Genomic DNA, 17,402 nt, shown 5'->3' on the forward strand with positions numbered 1-17,402 from the left:
GTGAAATAATGCCCCAGTCGCTTTGTCCTCGAGTCCAGATTCTTTATTTGAATTTTTGTTGATATGGAACAAATAAAGTTGTTATCCAAAACCACCTTTGTTTTATTTGGCATTTTGTGTCACGCTGGTTAAAAGCTAAAGCTACATGAGCTTCTTCATGTGCAGCAGTGACTTCCGACGGAAGAAAATAAAAGTTTTAATCAAATTAAGGTCCTTTAATAGCAATTAATTTGTATTTTTAGGCCTTTGAAGAGATGTCTTATGATTTGAACCTTTATGCAACATTTTAAATCAATCATTTATAGTTTTATATTGGATTTAATTTGCCAAATCACTTAAATGTTTGATTCTACTGTAGGTTTAGGGATGTTTAGAGGAGGGGAAGGAGGTTTCTAAAAATAAAAATCCTGATAATGGGTTACTCAACATCGGTGGAAATTTCATCATCCTGTGGACGTCTGCGTCTTGTTGTGAAAGTGAAAATGGATAATGAGTGAGCCATGAGAGGCCAGTGAATCTCAGTTTACATTTTAACTAATCGAGTGGACAGAATAAATAACGACACGTCCATATTTGGTGTTGAGTGGGCGCGTTTGGCGTGACTCTAGGAAACCAAACATCACTAATTCAACCGCAGGTTTGCAACTGGACGAGTTTGTGTCGACCTTCGATATCTCAGTTACGTTGATGTTTTGAGCTGCTCACTCTGCTGGGTTACGTGGCATATGAGGTCGACGGCATCGCGACTGGTTTTGCTGACAACAATCGATACAGATGAATGAGTTTGTGTTTACAGTGAACTGAGAGTGACTGGACCACAGTCTCGCCTCAGGACAGAGGTTTTAACACTGCATGGGTGAAGCCTGGGTTGCTAAAGCGATTATACTTTTATGGCAGCTTTACATTTACCTTTCCTTTAACTTGTAACGTCGACCTCTGTATCTTACTTTGATCAAATCCTTGCTTAAAGAGCCCTTTTCATATTTAGAGAGCATTTTTCAAGGTGCTGCACATGAAGCTGAATCTAAAAAAACCCATAGATTTGTAAAAAAAAGAAAAAATTAAATTAATGGAAATGTTTCAATAAAATAGAACATGATATTCTATGATAAAATTAAGTATAAGGAAGAAAGTAGGATTAGGTCTCAAAATATACAGATAAAATGAACAAAAAGAAAATCTTAAAGGTATATAAGAACATGCCTCCCTATCTTTTTACTGTATAACATTAAAATTAATGTTTCGATAAAATCAAACATGCATTCTCGTGGTCTTTGTGGTCCACATCATCATCATCATATCCTCTAACAGAGCGACACCACTTTCAAACAGGAAATATTAACAGACGCTTCAAAGCCTCTTGACCCCTGACCTTTCACCTCCTCGCTTATTTACGTATCATCTCTGAACTCGGCTGAAAAGATCTCACAGTGAGTAGAAACGGTTGAGTCATGCAGCCAAAAAGTCCCTTCGTCTCCTTCATCTTTCATTTCCCACCTACGCACCTGCTCAGTGTGTGAGGACAAGCTGCTCTAATCATTAATGAGGGAAACCGTGAATGAAAGTCCATGGCAGCGTATAATAGAAAACAACACGAGGGTGAATATTTACACTAACAATGAACATGTCTGTTAATTTTCCTCAATGAATTAAGAGAAACAAAATCTGTCTTTGAAATGACTCAGCACAAATGAGTTTGTGATATCGGTATCAGACACAAAAAAGATCGTAAATGAAACCTGACATTATTCACATTTAAGAAGCTGAAACTTCTTTTAATTTTGATCATTTGTTTTTTAAATTCTTTACCTCTAAGTCAGGGGTGTCAAACTCATTTTCACTGAGGGCCACGTCAGCATAATGGTTACCCTCAAAGGTCCAGATGTAACCGTCATACAGAATAAATGTAACTAAATGTAACCAGATGTAATGTAAAATAAAGGTAACTACTCCGTAACATTGATAAATAACTTTCTGTATTTATTATTATTTATTCAAGTTACAAATATGATGTATTATAGATAGTAACCCGGTCCACGATGGTGATGCCGTCACTTTGCGGGCAACGCAATTGCCATGCATTGTGGGAAATGTAGTTTATGGTCAACGCACGCCTTAAAGCAGCATACACCTATTTCAACACGGATTTCTAAGACCAATTAATCAGTCGCGGGCCACATAAAATGACGTGGCGGGCCACATCTGGCCCCCGGGCCTTGAGTTTGACACATAAGTGCTCTAAGTACACAATACTGCAAAAATATGCAGTTTAATTGTTGCTAATAAGATGTTTTTGTATTGACGTTTAATTCATTTAAACAGAATGTATTTGTTTAGTGATTTACTTGTTTATTTTTGACTACTTAGTTCTCACGTGCATGTGTGAGGAGATGTGTCTCGCGCTCCCCCCCCTCTTCCTCCCTCCCTCCCTCCCTCCCTCCCACCGCTCGCGCGCACGCACGGACTCTATCAGCTCTCTCTCTCTTACATTCAAACATGGCGAAACTCTTTCCCACTCTACCTCCACACTCATCCCGCAGCACTTCTCCTTCACCTCCATCATCGCCTCCATCATCTTCTTCTTCTTCTCCATCATCATCATCATCATCGTCACGGTCGTCAGTCTTATCCCCGGTACCGTGATGACCCGGGAGGATGGAGAAGTTGTCGGCGAGCCTGTCGGAGATCACTTGGAGCCCGCTGTCGCTGCCGTTGGACGCGGTGGTCAGCAAATTCCGTCTGCCCACTCTGGTCCGTCTGGCTCACGGTAAGAAGCAGCGTCCACCTGCTAACAAACAACAACAACAACAACAAACAAATAAGCAAAAACAAACTTTCAGTGCTGTTGCGCGTTTCTTTCCCCGCAACTGTTAGCTAACTCAACTCCTCCGCAAAGGTAAAGATAACCGGCGGCACCGTAACAGTGATGAAAACGATTAAAATGTGTTTTATTCTCACGCTGGAAAAGTGAAAAATGTAAACGTTTATGGAGTAAAAATACATTTTGACGGTGTTTTTTGTGCGTAACGTCACTTAAATGTGACGACAAGTGTAGTCATTTTCTCTCAAGACAGGAATCTGTGCAGCGTTCTGTCAAGGTGGATTAGAACAACATTTCCGCTTCCGGTGAAACTTTCAAAAATAAATCCGAGCGCGTACGTTTTGGGATGTAAAATTTCTAATTTAAATAAGACAAATATGTAAATAAAACGGGAGCTTTGAGACGACCTTAAAAGTAAACCAATGCTAATCAATGCAGATATCTAAAATATATCTTGATATAAATTAATTTGCTAAATTTTCCCTTGTTATTTTAATTGAAAAATGATATTCCCTGTATTTATTAAATTTTTTGGTAAGTGTGTATTTCCTCAGAGACAAATTTATTGGTCAATTTATCGTAAAGATAGTTTGCAGAGCAGTAAGTGATGAACAAACCTGATAGTTGCAGCCATAATACTACATACTACATATATGTGTATATATCTATCAATATATAAATGTATCTATATACACACATATATATGTTTTTTAAAAACGGTATTCAAATCCTCAGCCCTGGGATAACACATTCCACGTGTGTAATAAAACATTAATAATACATGTGAATCAATGATTTTTACAGTATGCCTATAGGTCCATTGTAAAGGTAGCTCATACTGTACTTATATTAAACAAAAATAGATTGACAGCATCTGCATCATTCAAAAATGGGTGTGTTATCAACTTTTAGAACTGGTTTTTTTGTTAACTTGATTGTCTCAGCTCCCTGAGGACGTTTGCTGACTTTTATTTTGAAACCACTCTGGCTCTACTTCCGTTATTACTTTTGCTAAATTCGTCCACCTTACCGCAGCTGCAGCGTTTATTCTCATGACACAGACTGTCATAGTTCACACACACCAACACACAGAGTGGGATAAAGAGAGAGGCTCATTATTTCACAGCTGTGTTCACTTCCGTGTTTGTTCATTTCTTATTTCATGTAAATGTTTTCACACGGAACACAATTCTCTGCTGCACCAGCTCTGATGTCTTCACTTTATGGAGTGTCATGGCCAAAGTTGTTCCAGTGCAGCGAGGCCACAAAGTGTCTGTTGTGCTGCTGAAGTGCTGCTCAATTCTTTTCATATGTAAATGTGTAATCTGTCGGTGAATGTGGTGAATACTAACAAGCAGGAAAAATCTTCAGCACTCTCCTCTGCTGCTGCTGGACAGAACAGACCACCACCACCACCCAGATTTACACACCTTACTTGTGTGTGTGGAAAACCTGTGGGTGTTTATTAACTGCACAGATGCTTGTTTGTCCACTCACACGGTGGTTACTTATCTAGAACAGAGTGTGATGTCAGTATTTTGTGCAGTGTCATAATCTGGAGATGGAGATGGAGTCTGTCAGTGTGTTTACATGCGTGTTAAAAGTCCAATTTTAGTCAGACTAAGACAGGGGTGTCCAAACGTTTAAGTTACATACAAATGCACTATTGTCATGTAAACATGTTAGTCCAACTAAAATCAAGCTAGTCTTAGACGGACTAACATATCTGGATAATGCTATGAGTCATAGTCTGATTACTCCACTTAGTCTGACTGGAGTCGGACTTGGCGTTCTACACACGCACCAAATTTGATCCGGAAGTAGAATTAGACGACGTATAAACTGCAGTATTGTTGCGGGAAATCGTACGGCAGCGTCGTCTTTCTACTGACAAATTGTATCAACATGTGCATCAAGTACGAAACATACTTTTCTGTGTAAAGGTCAACAGGAAACTGATTCAATACACACTAGCCTATAGACGTACACGGTGTACATGTATTCTCGGGCTCGGCCAATTGTCCGATTGCCTGTCTTAGTCGGACTACGACCTTAGCTTGATTAAACTGTGCATGTAAACATACTGAGTGTTATTTTAGTATCAATAACCGTCAATTGGCATTGGCTACTCCAAGGTGGTGGGTGGGGGGCCCAAAATCTAATTCCGCTTTGGGCCCCATAAAGACTTGGGCTGGCCCTGCCGATACGGGTTTTTCCATCACAACTTTTAAATGATAATGAATGATACACAAAAAGAGCCCAATAACAAATAAAACACACATTAGGGCAGTTTTGAAAGCATGAATCTATTCATTTTCTAGCACTTTATCCTGCACATGAGGGAGCTGGAGCCAGTTCAGTCCATCACAGGGTCAACACACAGAGATGAACAACCCAGGGTCAATTAACCAATTCACCTCTGCATGTTTTTGAACTGTGGGATAAAAGTCAAGTCAACCCAACTTCCCAAGAAGCTGTAAAAGAATATTTATACACGTTTTTTGAAGTAACAGCTGTTCCAATCCTTAGTAACAAGAACTAAAAGAGATGTACATCCGTGTGATCAGCGTGTGAGAGGAAGTGTGTGTGAGTGTGTGTGATTGAATTGTACCACTGTGCTGTTAACAGAAATCAATGCTGTTGTGCTACATGATGGCTCTGTAGTGAAGGCTGGAGAGCTGTGTGTGTGTGTGTGTGAGTGTGGGCTGTGTAATAGTAGGTTGTCAGTTGTGTAGCGTGGTCCCGATGCGTAGGTTAGAGTTGGTGAACCGTCACTGATGGTGGTAATTATCGATACACTGAAACCCTGACTGTGTGTGTTTGTTTCTAGTGTTTTCCATTGCTGAGCCACTTACTGTGACCTGAAAACCTGAGGCCACGAGAGACCGTTTGTTTATGACTAATCCATTTCTCTAAGTTGATTTGTCTTTATCTCTGTGTGTGTGTGTGTGTGTGTGTGTGTGTGTGTGTGTGTGTGTGTGTGTGTTCCAGGTGAATGTGTGGAGGGTCTGTCAGAGGAGGACGTGGTGCTGTTGCACTCCTGCCGTCAGTGGACCACAGTCACAGCCCACAGCTTAGAGGAGGGACACTACGTCATCGGACCCAAGATAGACATCCCTCTGCAATACCAGGGTGAGAACGCACACACACACACACACTAGCCCCTAGACCCTAACCCTAACCACAACCTTAACCCTTACCCTAAACCCAGCTGTAACCCCAACTCTAAAACCATTTAAAAGGATAGGTTTGCACACACATGCACAAGTGCTAATTGTTATTATATCTAACTAATGGGGAACTTGAAAATAGGACATTAGCATAAATATTAGATTATTCTAGATGAAGCTAACGGGAGCAGCTAAAGAGATGCATTCAAGAGACCTCGTAAAATTGCATTGCTTCTGCAAACACACGTGAACTAAACTAGCTAGTCCACTAGCTAAATTGTTGCTGCTGCTGCCACTTTGTGATAATAGTTGCACCACAAATCAAGTCGTTATTGGAGTAGAGTAGAAAAATGTGTAGTTTTAAAGTGCAATCATTGATAAAATATCTTTTTATTGGGGCTGTCAAAAGATTAAGAATTTCACGATTAATTACCACTCGTAAATATGCCAGAAAATTAAAATGTTCTCTTTACATTGTTGTAGGAACGGAAAGATAAATAAAGTATGTGAAAATATACATGTAAATAACAATAAAATACTGTAAATAACTTAAAAAAGCTCTATATAAACTTATTGTAAAGAACCCACATTATAAGATAATATAAATAACTAAAAAAATATACATGCACAAGTAAGTATTTGTTAGTATATCCCTGACAAATATGTTTTTGATTTCTGTGGAGGATAAAGCACTAAAGCACTAAATGACTGAATGATTTGGTGGAAGTCGACATGAATGAACTCCAGACAAATGAATCTAATACTCTCTCCATTCACCACACACTCAGCACAGTCAGCTGACCTCTCGCTCTCGCTCTCCTGTCCATTCACTCTCCATTTTCCGCTCTTTTTTTTTTTTTTTTTTATGAATGGGTCCAGTCAGAATGACCTCACCGGAGCTCATCCACACAATCCCATTGTCCGGCCGCATTATTCTCTGTGTAACTGGATCTTAATGTGTCTCGGCTCCTTTCTCGGTCACTTCCTCCTCTGATGGAGTCAGCGCAGCAGCGCTGATGTTACCTCACGCTCCTGACGGACGCCGCTCAGGCTCCGTTATTTCCACAAGAATAGAGGTTGAGATCATTGACATTTTAGACACTTTAGTGTCGGAAGCGTGTCGCCGAGCGTCAGCGTTGATAATATGAGCCGAGGAAAGGAAATGAAAAGGTTGCGCTGCAGTTGTAACGAGGCTAAATAATGAATATGAAGGTAAAGAGGAATGTGTGTGTCCTGGTTTAGTGATTCTCTCGTAGGTCGTTGTGTCCTGGTGTAACCGCACTGATGGTCCTTTTAACAAGGACTAATAAATGTGTTGTTGCCTTTAAAACACAAGGACAAAAGCACTAATACATGACATTTATAATCTGAAAGATTTTCACTACATAAAAACACTTTTTTTGTTCTAATTTTTGATTAGAGGTCAACAAATAGAGGTCATAGAGGTTGATTAGAGGTCAACAAATATGTTTTTTTTTGTTGTTTTTTTTTAAATAACCGATGGCCAATATACATTATTATGCAGACTTATTTTTTTTATCCATCTGATAACATTGAACCATAATTTGAAAAATAATAAAAATAGATTATAAATTAAATAATGTATAAACTAAATATTAAAAGAAGCAATCAAATATCAATACATGTGTGGATGAAAACGCAGAGTTTTGGTGAAATAGCAGCGTTCATTGAGTTTCTGAGAACAACTAACTGTGTACATAAATAAATAATAATACTAGACCAGTAAATTTCAGATAAACTGGATGATGCCAACAAAATCTGGCCAGATTATTGGGCCAATTACCTGTATTTTTTTGGTCTTGCTATTTTCTGTTTTCTTTCGTCATTCACTTGGGTTCTTGCTTGTAAATAAGGTTTGTTTGTATATTCCAGGGCCGCAACGTTTAATCAAATATTAATTGATTACTTAATTAATTGCCTACAATTTTGTATGTCGATTAATTCTCTTAAGTTTACACTGATCCAAATATTTTCGTCATTTTCTGCACCAAACAACTAATTGACTAATCAAACCCTCGTATATTAATGAGTTCAACGTGAACAGAGCTGCCACTTTTGATTGTCGTGGGCTTTTCTGCGTTTTTACTTCAACAAACTCTGCAGCACATTTACAGGACTGCATTGATGTCACTCTAACGGTAACATACGAGTTGTTGTTGTTGTTGTTGTTGATGAATCAGAGGACACGTGCAGCGATGAGCTAATGTCTGAGCGATGACTTCATGCAGGAAGTCCAAATAAGCTGAGGAGGAGGAGGAGGAGGAAGAAGAGGAGAGCAATATACTGTAGGTGTCCCTCTGGAGACAGACCACAGGATGCCCCCTCCTCCTCCTCCTCCTCCTCCTCCTCCTCCTCCTCCTCCTCCTTCTGACCTCACCATCATGTCTGTGCATCAGCCAGAGACACAGATTGTAATTAGAGGTCGACTGATATAGGTTTTTCTATGAGTGATGTCAACTTTTTAGAAATCAGGGCATCAGATTTTGCTTTTCCTCCAACGGATAAAATCTAATATAGATAGCAGTATCTCGGGTTTCCTCCCACAGTCCAAAGACATGCAGATTAGTGGATTAGGTAAATTGGACGCTCTAAATTCACCCTGTGAGAGTGAGAGTTTCCTATCTGCATGTTATGTCTAGTATTTTCCATAAAAACTGTGTATAAATTAAACATTAAATACACAAAACAGGTTATCTGAGCACTAAATAAGCAAATGTTTGAGCGTTTCTGTGACTTAAAGCAACTTTTATGAACTTTCTGAGAACAAAAATTCATCATTTGTGAAAACTAGCTGATTTATAAGTGATAACTCTTAAGGCGGATTTGTCTAATTTAAGGTGGTTTTGACGTATTTTTATTGTTGTTTAAGGTGGTTTTAAGGTGGTTTTGATGCGTTTTACTGTTGTTCGCAGTATTCTTAAGGTGGAATTGTCTCTTTTAAGGTGGATTTGATTAGTTTTACTGTTGATTGCAGTATTCTTAAGGTGGATTTGTCTCTTTTAAGGTGGATTTGATGAGTTTTACTGTTGATTGCAGTATTCTTATGGTGGATTTGTCTCTTTTAAGGTGGTTTTGACGTGTTTTACTGTTGTTTGCAGTATTCTTAAGGTGGATCTGTCTCTTTTAAGGTGGTGTTGATGCATTTTACCTTTGTTTGCAGGCCATTTTTGATGCACAGCAGGGATTTAAAAGCCTCAAAGTGACTTTTCTTGGACGTTTTCTCACAGAGTAACAGTAGCAGGTATATTTGGAGACGCTTCGTAAGAGTTTTCAGGATGGAGGAGGTGTTTTAAAGCCATAAACCTTGTTTTTTGTATTCCCATTCTTGGAGAAAGAGGAGGGGGTTGTGTTGAAAAGTGGCACTTGTTGGTATTGTTCAGTGGGTGGAAGCTCCTTCTCCTGGTGGCTCTGTCTGAATTGGAAGGCAGTGGGGTGGAAGGAGCACAAGGAGGAGGAGGAGGATGGTGGTGGTGGTGGAGATTTGGTATTCCGCTCTGCCTCCCAGACAAAAAAACTTTCTCATGTCTCTTTTTCCCTCTCCGTCGCACACAAACACTTTGACTCTGTGAGAACAGAGAAAAGAGGGTTATCACAGTTCAGCCGGTTGAAAAGCCGACGCAGCTCAGAGACCACGGTGTCAACCTGAAGAGGTTCTTCACGACATGAGAAATGATGACTTTAAAGATCACACACACACACACACACACACGAACTGGACTGAAGTGTGAGGGATTTACAGATGGAGGCGGATGAGCAGTTGTATGTGTGTGTGTGTGTGTGTGTGTGTGTGAGAATGTGTGAGTGTATGTGTCGCCATGGTGATGTGTCTCTGCTCTGCGTGAGAATGGGGGTCCTTTAGTGGTTGCCATGCCAACCCTTGTTGGCGGTTGACTGGTGGGGAGCTGGTGCCAGGTCATAGGTCATGGAGGTGTCTTTGTATTCTTCTCATCCAAGCAGAGTTTACGGTGTGTGTGTGTGTGTGTGTGTGTATTTGATGCCTCTTCAGGACATTTTCTGTCATAAACACTGACCTTGTCAGGACCAGTAGTCCTCATGGAGACCAAAACCTGGTCCTAATGAGGCAGAACCTTATGTCTGAGGTTCAGTTTAGGGCAAAGTTGAATAGATAAGGTTAAGGTTAGAGTTAGGCATTAATTGGTTATAGTAAATAATAAGGTTTTGTATAGACTGTCCAAACGAATGGAAGTCAGGAAGCCCAGTGTCCTTTAAAGGATGCCTATGTGAACTGCAACTTTCTGCCTTTAGTTCTTCCTCTATTCCGATCTCTTGCCTCAACTTCCTTCCTTCCTTTTCACCTCAATTAAACTCTTCTTTCCTCCACCTCCTGTCTGCCTGTCCCCCCCGTCATCCACCCTAATCCCGTGTTCCGCTCTCTTTGTAGGCAAGTTCAAGTTGTTGGATGAAGACCGGGACGTCAGGGATCCGGTCCAGTATTTCTCCAGCGTGGAGGAAGTTGCGGGAGTCTTCCCCGACCGAGTCTTCGTCTTGGAGACGATCACCTTTAGTGTCAAGGTCAGGAACTCAAAGGTTTAGTTTTAGGTCCATTGAGTAAGAATTTGTGACAGAGTTAAGCAACTACGGTGACCTCTGCATACCTAGATGGCAACTTTCATAAAGAAAAGCTCCCACCTTAATCATAAAAAACTGTGTTTGTTAAAGTGATTTTACTCTTATTTAAACATTGAAGGACATTGTGTTCAATACCTGCCAATAAACCCTCTGAAAAGTGACATATTGGACCTTTAAGGAGGCAGATCCTGTTTATTCTGACTCCACGGTGTTTTTTGAGAAACATGACAAATCCTTGCAGATAATAAGCAGCATCACATCCTCTCGTCTCTGTGTGTGTGTGTGTGTGTGTGTGTGTGTGTGTGTGCTGCAGGTGGTGTCAGGGGAGTTCAGCGAGGACAGTGAGCCCTACAGCTTCACTCTGCAGGCTGGAGATGAGCTGTCACTCATGGGGAAAGCGGAGCTCCTCTGTGCCACGCCCTCAAAGGAAAAGACGGGACTGAGCGCGCTCCTGAGACGCCTGGGAAAAACACCCAGAAGTGAGTGGAGTTCAAACTCGGTGTGTTGATGCGATACAGTATGGGGCAGGGTGACCTACTTCAGTGGTTGCACTTCTTCTTCTTCTTCTTCTTTTCCTTCTGCCCTGCAGCTCCATCTTCAACATCACTATCCGTCCTCTGCATGTGACCAAACCATCTCGACCTAGACTCTCTTACTTAGTTTCCAAACCATTCCACCTGAGCTGTCCGTCCAAAAATCTCAGCATTTTCAGCTCCAGTGCCACTCGTCTTTTAACATCTTCTGACATTTTATGGACCAAACGATTACTCGATTAATCGAGAAACAAATCGTCTGATTAATCGATTACGGGAATAATCGCTCTAGTTGACAGTCTTTGAAACAGACAGAAAAGGCTCCGGTTATCGTCTTAGCGCACTTTTAGTCATGAAATGTATATACATCAGTACATATTTGACAGGTCTCTGTGCCCACGTGTCGTTAAACCACCTACTAATGTTGTTTTTCAGATGGGACCTGAGGACACATTCACTAACACTAACGGCGGTTAACGCACATTAACACGCTAACGGCGGTTAACGCACATTAACGCGCTAACGGCGGTAAACGGACATTAACGCGATAACGGCGGTAAACGCACATTAACGCGCTAACGGCGGTTAACGCACATTAACACGCTAACGGCGGTTAACGCACATTAACAAATAACGTGTTTCCATGACGACTGACCGGAAAAGACGCACGTGATGTCATGTTTACGTGACTCCCGATTGTTAAAATGAGTCTCTAAAGTAACGCTAAACTTTAAAAACACACATACGCACACATACGCAGTACACAGGTACACTAGTTATTTGTAGCGCTGCTCTTTTCATTTAATAAACAGACCGCCACAGTTCCACTGTAGGCGCAGTAACAGTGCTAAAGGAGCTAACGGAGCTAACGGAGCTAACTAGTAAACAGTGCCTGGACTCCGGTGCCGTGGCACGTAAACATGACGTCACACGGGTCTTTTTCCAGTCAGTCGTCATGGAAACGCGCCATGCGCTAGCTTGCGTTATCGTTGACGCCATTAACGTCGTTAACGTGCCCAGCACAAGTGTTAATTTAAAGTCTGAAGAGGTTCTCTGTGTCTGTCTCTGCAGGTAAAACTCCGTGCCTGGTCTGTATGAACCACCGCACCAACCAGAGCGTCAGCCTGCCGTTCGGGTGCCGCGGACGCTTTTGCACGCGCTCCCCTCTGGAGCAAGGCATGCTGGGAGGGGAGCACACGGTACGCAGCATCATCGAGAGGGTCCGCCTCCCCGTCAACGTGTCCGTGCCCTCGCGGCCGCCGCGGAACCCCTACGACCGCCACGCGGTCCGCGAGGGCCACCGCTACAAGCTGCTCAACATCGTCAGCAAGACGGTGGTGCTGTGCATGGTGATCCGCCGACAGGAAGTGTCGCCCTCCCACTTCCTGCTGCTGCGCTGCATGCCGCGCTTCAACGTGGCCGAGGCCTCCGTACACACGGCGGCGCTGGAGAGCCTCTTGATGCGGCACGCGTTCGACCCGGACGCCTACTCGCGCGCGGTGAGGGAAACGCGCCCGGAGCTGGAGTGCATGACGGAGGAGTGCGTGAGCCCGCGGCGCTCGCGCGTGTGCGTGTCGGGCCAGGACTCCGTGGCGCCGGCGCTGCAGCGCTTGTCAATGTGCGGGTACGGGGGCGGGGTTTCGGACAGCCTGTCGCAGCGCTGCAGGGACTCGTACGGAGAGAGACTGGGGGAGGGGCCGGGCGAGGAGAGGGAGTACGTGACTCCCGAGTGGACTGAGGCTGAAATGAGGACCAGTGAGGAAATCCCTTACGAGGAACTCTGGACCAATCAGAACGCAGAGGGCTTGGGGAAGGAGCCCAACCTCATCTCCTTCCATTCGTCTTCCTCGTTGGACGGGACGCTTGGCACCGTGGTGACACGAGTGTCCACGCCGCCGCCTGTACCTCCAAAATCTGATGCTGTGAGTTTCAGTCGTCGCCATCTCCTGTCCTTTTCTGTCCTTTTCTGTCCTTTTCTGTCCTTTTCTGTCTCTCTGATGTCTCAGCATCTGTCCACAGCAGTCTGTTAAGAGTCAGGATGCGTGACGTGAATTATTCATACGTTACAGCTTTTAAACCTCACTGACCACACACACACACACACGCAGCCTTCCTGGAAGAACACTCATATGAATACATGCCTCATCGCTGAGGACGCAGCTACATGTTGGAATATAAACTGGAGATTATCATGATTTAATAGATGCTACACAACAACTTCGATATTAACTTTAATATTAATGGAGCATCTTTATGTGGTTTTAAATGGTCCTCAAAGTTTACGATGAATAGAATAGGAAATGAAATCTTTCACCTAGATTTCAGTGCATCATCGAGACGACACATCTGCACATGGAGGTCATAAGTTCAGCAAGCAGAACGCTGTTTTGTCTTTGTTAGTTTTTCTTCCTAGTTAGGTTGAGTATCTGTTGCTATATATATATCTATAGCTTATAGCCAACATTGTTCAAGTATTTGCTGTGGAACTAGTTTAGATGGATATTTATAATAATAATAATGGATATTTAGCTGTATTTGTTTGATTTAATGTCAGAAATATAGTGAAAAACTATGTGTTTTTATTGAATTTTTCCATCAATAATCGAGAAAATTAGCTCAAAAGATGAATACTTGACATATTTTACTACAGAAACTCGTGGAGGTGTTGAAGGCTAATTCTTTCTCAGACCATATTACCATTTACATGACGCTGAAAGGTTATTATGGAGTTTTTGATTCCTCATTCATCGAAACGTTCATTGAAATGTCCATATATCTTTGCGAGGTTGTTTCAGCTCCTTCCTTGATCCGCTTCCTTCATTATTCTGCCTCTGATGATTAAATATCATTTGTTTGCTGCTTCGATTCATTTAAAAACAGTCTCCGCCAAGCAAAACTATCAGACTTTACTGGGGGGAGCGGTTGTATGTATACAGCAGCAGAGCAAACTGGTGCCTCAGGCATTTGTTTATATTTAGTTTAAGTGTTAATCGATGCTCTTTTGTTTCTCTGTACGTGAGACTTAAAGTCTTAAAGATAAACCAGGTTCTTTTTCTTGTCGTTGCTGCTGCTGTTTCTACGACTGTGTGTGTGTGTGTGTGTGTGTGTGTGTGTGTGTGTGTGTGTGTGTGTGTGTGTGTGTGTGTGTTCATAAGGAGGCATTATCGTGCTCGTTCTGCTGAATTCATGACTTTTGTCAAAGTGACGGCAGCTCGCAGCGGAGCACGGAGGGAGTTGATGTCTGCTGCTGCTGGATTATAGCCTGTCACACACACACACACACAGTTCCACATTCCCTGATACTTAACCTGTCAAGACAATCTGTGTGTGTGTGTGTCTATGTGTATGTGTGTGTGTGTGTGTGTGTGTGTGTGTGTGTGTGAGAGAGAGAGGAAGTTTGTTTGAGGTGTAAAGGTCACTAAGTTCGACATTTACCAAGTAGAAACACTGGGAAACACACACACACACACAGTCTGGTTTCCATGACTACCTCATCCTGACCACATACATCACGTCCTCACCTTCAAATGTGTCTTAATAATGTATTAATTTACATTATTTGGACCAGGTTTTGGTCTCCATGAGGACTTCTGGTCCTGGTTAAAGGTCCGGCATAAACTTTTATTTTGTCTCTGTGTTTTGGACGTAGGTGAGAGAGGAGTGCCGCTACTTGATCGCCCCTCCGGTTCCTCCTCGCTGCTCTAAAGGCGGCTCCATCTCTAGCCCCGCCCCCAGCCCGCCGGTGCCACCTCGCTTCCCCAAAGCCTCCACCTCGCCGAGACCCAACCTCTCCTTCTACTCCTCTGGACTTCAGGACAGGTCACTGTTTGCTTTTGTTCCTAATCTGTAAATCGTTATCACATTGATGAGGATTTGTTAGTGTAATTACTGAGGATTATCTCAACGACGCAATGAAAACAATCTCTAGTTTTAGCCTGTCGTCGTAAAGTTAAGTTTCACTGTTTTTTTAAAGATACGTTTTTTTTAGATAAAGGGAAATAAGTCAGAAAATTACAATTTCTTACAGAATTAAATTTCTATGTCTGCTGTGGTGTAACAATGAAATGGAATTGTGCCAAAAATGAGAAAGTATATCAGTTACGCTACAGATTTAATCTGTAAATCTAGAAAACTTTGAACTTTTTTCCCCAGCTCTTCAAATTAAATGGAATTAAAATAGGTACGGCTTAATTTAGGGCTATAAGTGTCATCTATACATCCATTAAGGTACTTATAAAAGCTGTAGGACTTCAGGACAGGTAACAGGTGTTTTGTTTTGTTGCTACAAACATGTGACAAATCAGTCTTAATCTAATCTGTAAAATCATTATCACATTGATGTGGATTTATTAACATAATTACTGAGGATTATTTTTTACAAACAATAAAAATAATCTCTAGTTTCAGCCCTACTCTCAAATAATACTGGAGCAGCATTCCTACTAGAATAGATATACAGAAATAGTGTTTTCCCATAATATTACATTGTTTTAAAGTAACAACTTATTTTTTTATATACTTAATTAATTGAATAATAAATTAACTAATTGAATAATTTATTAACTTATTAAATAATGAAATAATGGAATAATGAATTAAATAATTAAATAATGGAATAATGAATTAAATAATTAATTAAATAATTACTATTATTTATTTATTTATTTTTAATAAAAAATAAATAAAGTAATTAAAAAAAATTAATGACGTCTGTGTGTCTTCTGCAGCTGCTCACCTTCTCCAGACGCCTCCCTCTACTGTTATCCATGTTCCTGGGCCGACTGTCCCGCTCCGAACCCCGCCAGCCCCGAGCCGCTCCCCGCAGACGGCACAGCCAATCCTCAGCCGGCGCAGGCCGCCTGGGCGGAGCCGTGGGCGGACTCCTTCACCTCCTCGGGGCCCCGCCTCCGGCCTCCGCCTCCGCAGAGTCGCTTCGCCCCCTTCGGCGCCCTGAACCCCTTCAACCGCCAGTCGCCCTGCCCGTCGCCCGAGCCCAGCCCCACCACAGAGGCCTCCAGAGGGGCAGAGGGCGGCGGCGGCGGCGGCGGCGGCACCACCACGTCCGCGGGCGTCACCGAGGGGGGTCCGTCCCTGACCCCTGACCCCACCTGGCGCCCTCCCACCGACCTCTCCGCTCTGTCGCTGGAGGAAGTGTCCGCCTGCTTGAGGTTCATCGGCCTGTCAGAGGCGGCGGTGGCCATTTTCCAGAGGGAGCGCATCGACGGCAGCCTCCTGGTGCAGCTGACCGAGGACATCCTGTCACATGACTTCCACCTGAGCCGACTCCACGTGACCAAGATCACACAGTTTATACAGGGCTGGAGGCCCAAGATCTAACACACACACACACACAGTCCTGATAATGTGCCTGTGGCTGCTGAGCCTTTTTCCTGAATGTGCCTTTCCCACTGTGACCTGATGGAAACCACGCCACCCTGTGGTCAAACTCTACAACTGACACTTGATTGGCTCCGAGGCCAAAAAAAAAGGTCTGAGACAGACCGACTGAAAAACTTCCTGTCTGAATCACAGACCGAGGACTAGTTTACTAACACGAGGAGCGTGTCCATGCTGCAACAAATATGAAATCGTGTGACGAGAAAAGAAGAAAAGATCCTCAGCCCCCGTAAAAAGGACGAGACGATTATAAACTGGAGGACGGATCGATGATGTCGCAGTAGATATTAAAACAACTGCTGTAGTCGTAAAGTTACCACATAATAAAGAAAAAGGATAATTTATAGGCAGATTTGTCTTTTAAAGTTCACTCCCTCTGTTTTTTTTTTTTAAAGGGAAATAAGTCAGAAAATTACAATTTCTTACAGAATTACATTTCTATGTCTGCTGTGTGTTTAAGAAAGAAATGGAATTGTGCCCAAATATGGACAAAAATGAGGAAGTCTGATAAATATCAGTTATCCTTCAGATTTAATCTGATTTTCAGATCTTCAAATTAAATAAACGCCTACATATACAATTATGTATGGCTTAATTTAGGGCTATACATGTAAACTATACATCCATTAAAGTACTGATGATGTTGTTTTCTAAATTAATTAATTAGTTATTTAGGTTCATAAAATCGAAGAAAATGTTTGTTTCTCAAACCTGGGAATTTCTTGTTTTGTCCACAAACTGATGATTCTGTTTCTTTCACAAATGGAGCAAAGAAGCATGAACATATTCCCATTTAAGAAGCTGAAAAAACACTTTCATTGATTAATCCATGACCAAAAACATCTTAATTTAGTAACAATGAATAATGGA

General features: G+C 42.1%; 1 protein-coding gene across 1 annotated transcript; it reads left to right on the forward strand.

Annotated features, from left to right (window-relative positions):
• Positions 1-2,655: 2,655 nt before the first annotated feature.
• gareml (GRB2 associated, regulator of MAPK1-like) lies at positions 2,656-16,472 on the forward strand (the record flags this gene model as incomplete). The annotated part of the gene is made up of 7 exons (XM_083899214.1): positions 2,656-2,767; positions 5,813-5,953; positions 10,415-10,545; positions 10,916-11,081; positions 12,207-13,057; positions 14,785-14,954; positions 15,863-16,472. The coding sequence occupies 7 exons, from the start codon at positions 2,656-2,658 to the stop codon at positions 16,470-16,472; spliced, it is 2,181 nt and encodes a 726-aa protein (XP_083755340.1).
• Positions 16,473-17,402: the final 930 nt, after the last annotated feature.

The sequence above is a fragment of the Microchirus variegatus genome, assembly GCF_963457635.1.
Source record: "Microchirus variegatus genome assembly, chromosome: 12".
NCBI lineage: Eukaryota > Metazoa > Chordata > Actinopteri > Pleuronectiformes > Soleidae > Microchirus > Microchirus variegatus.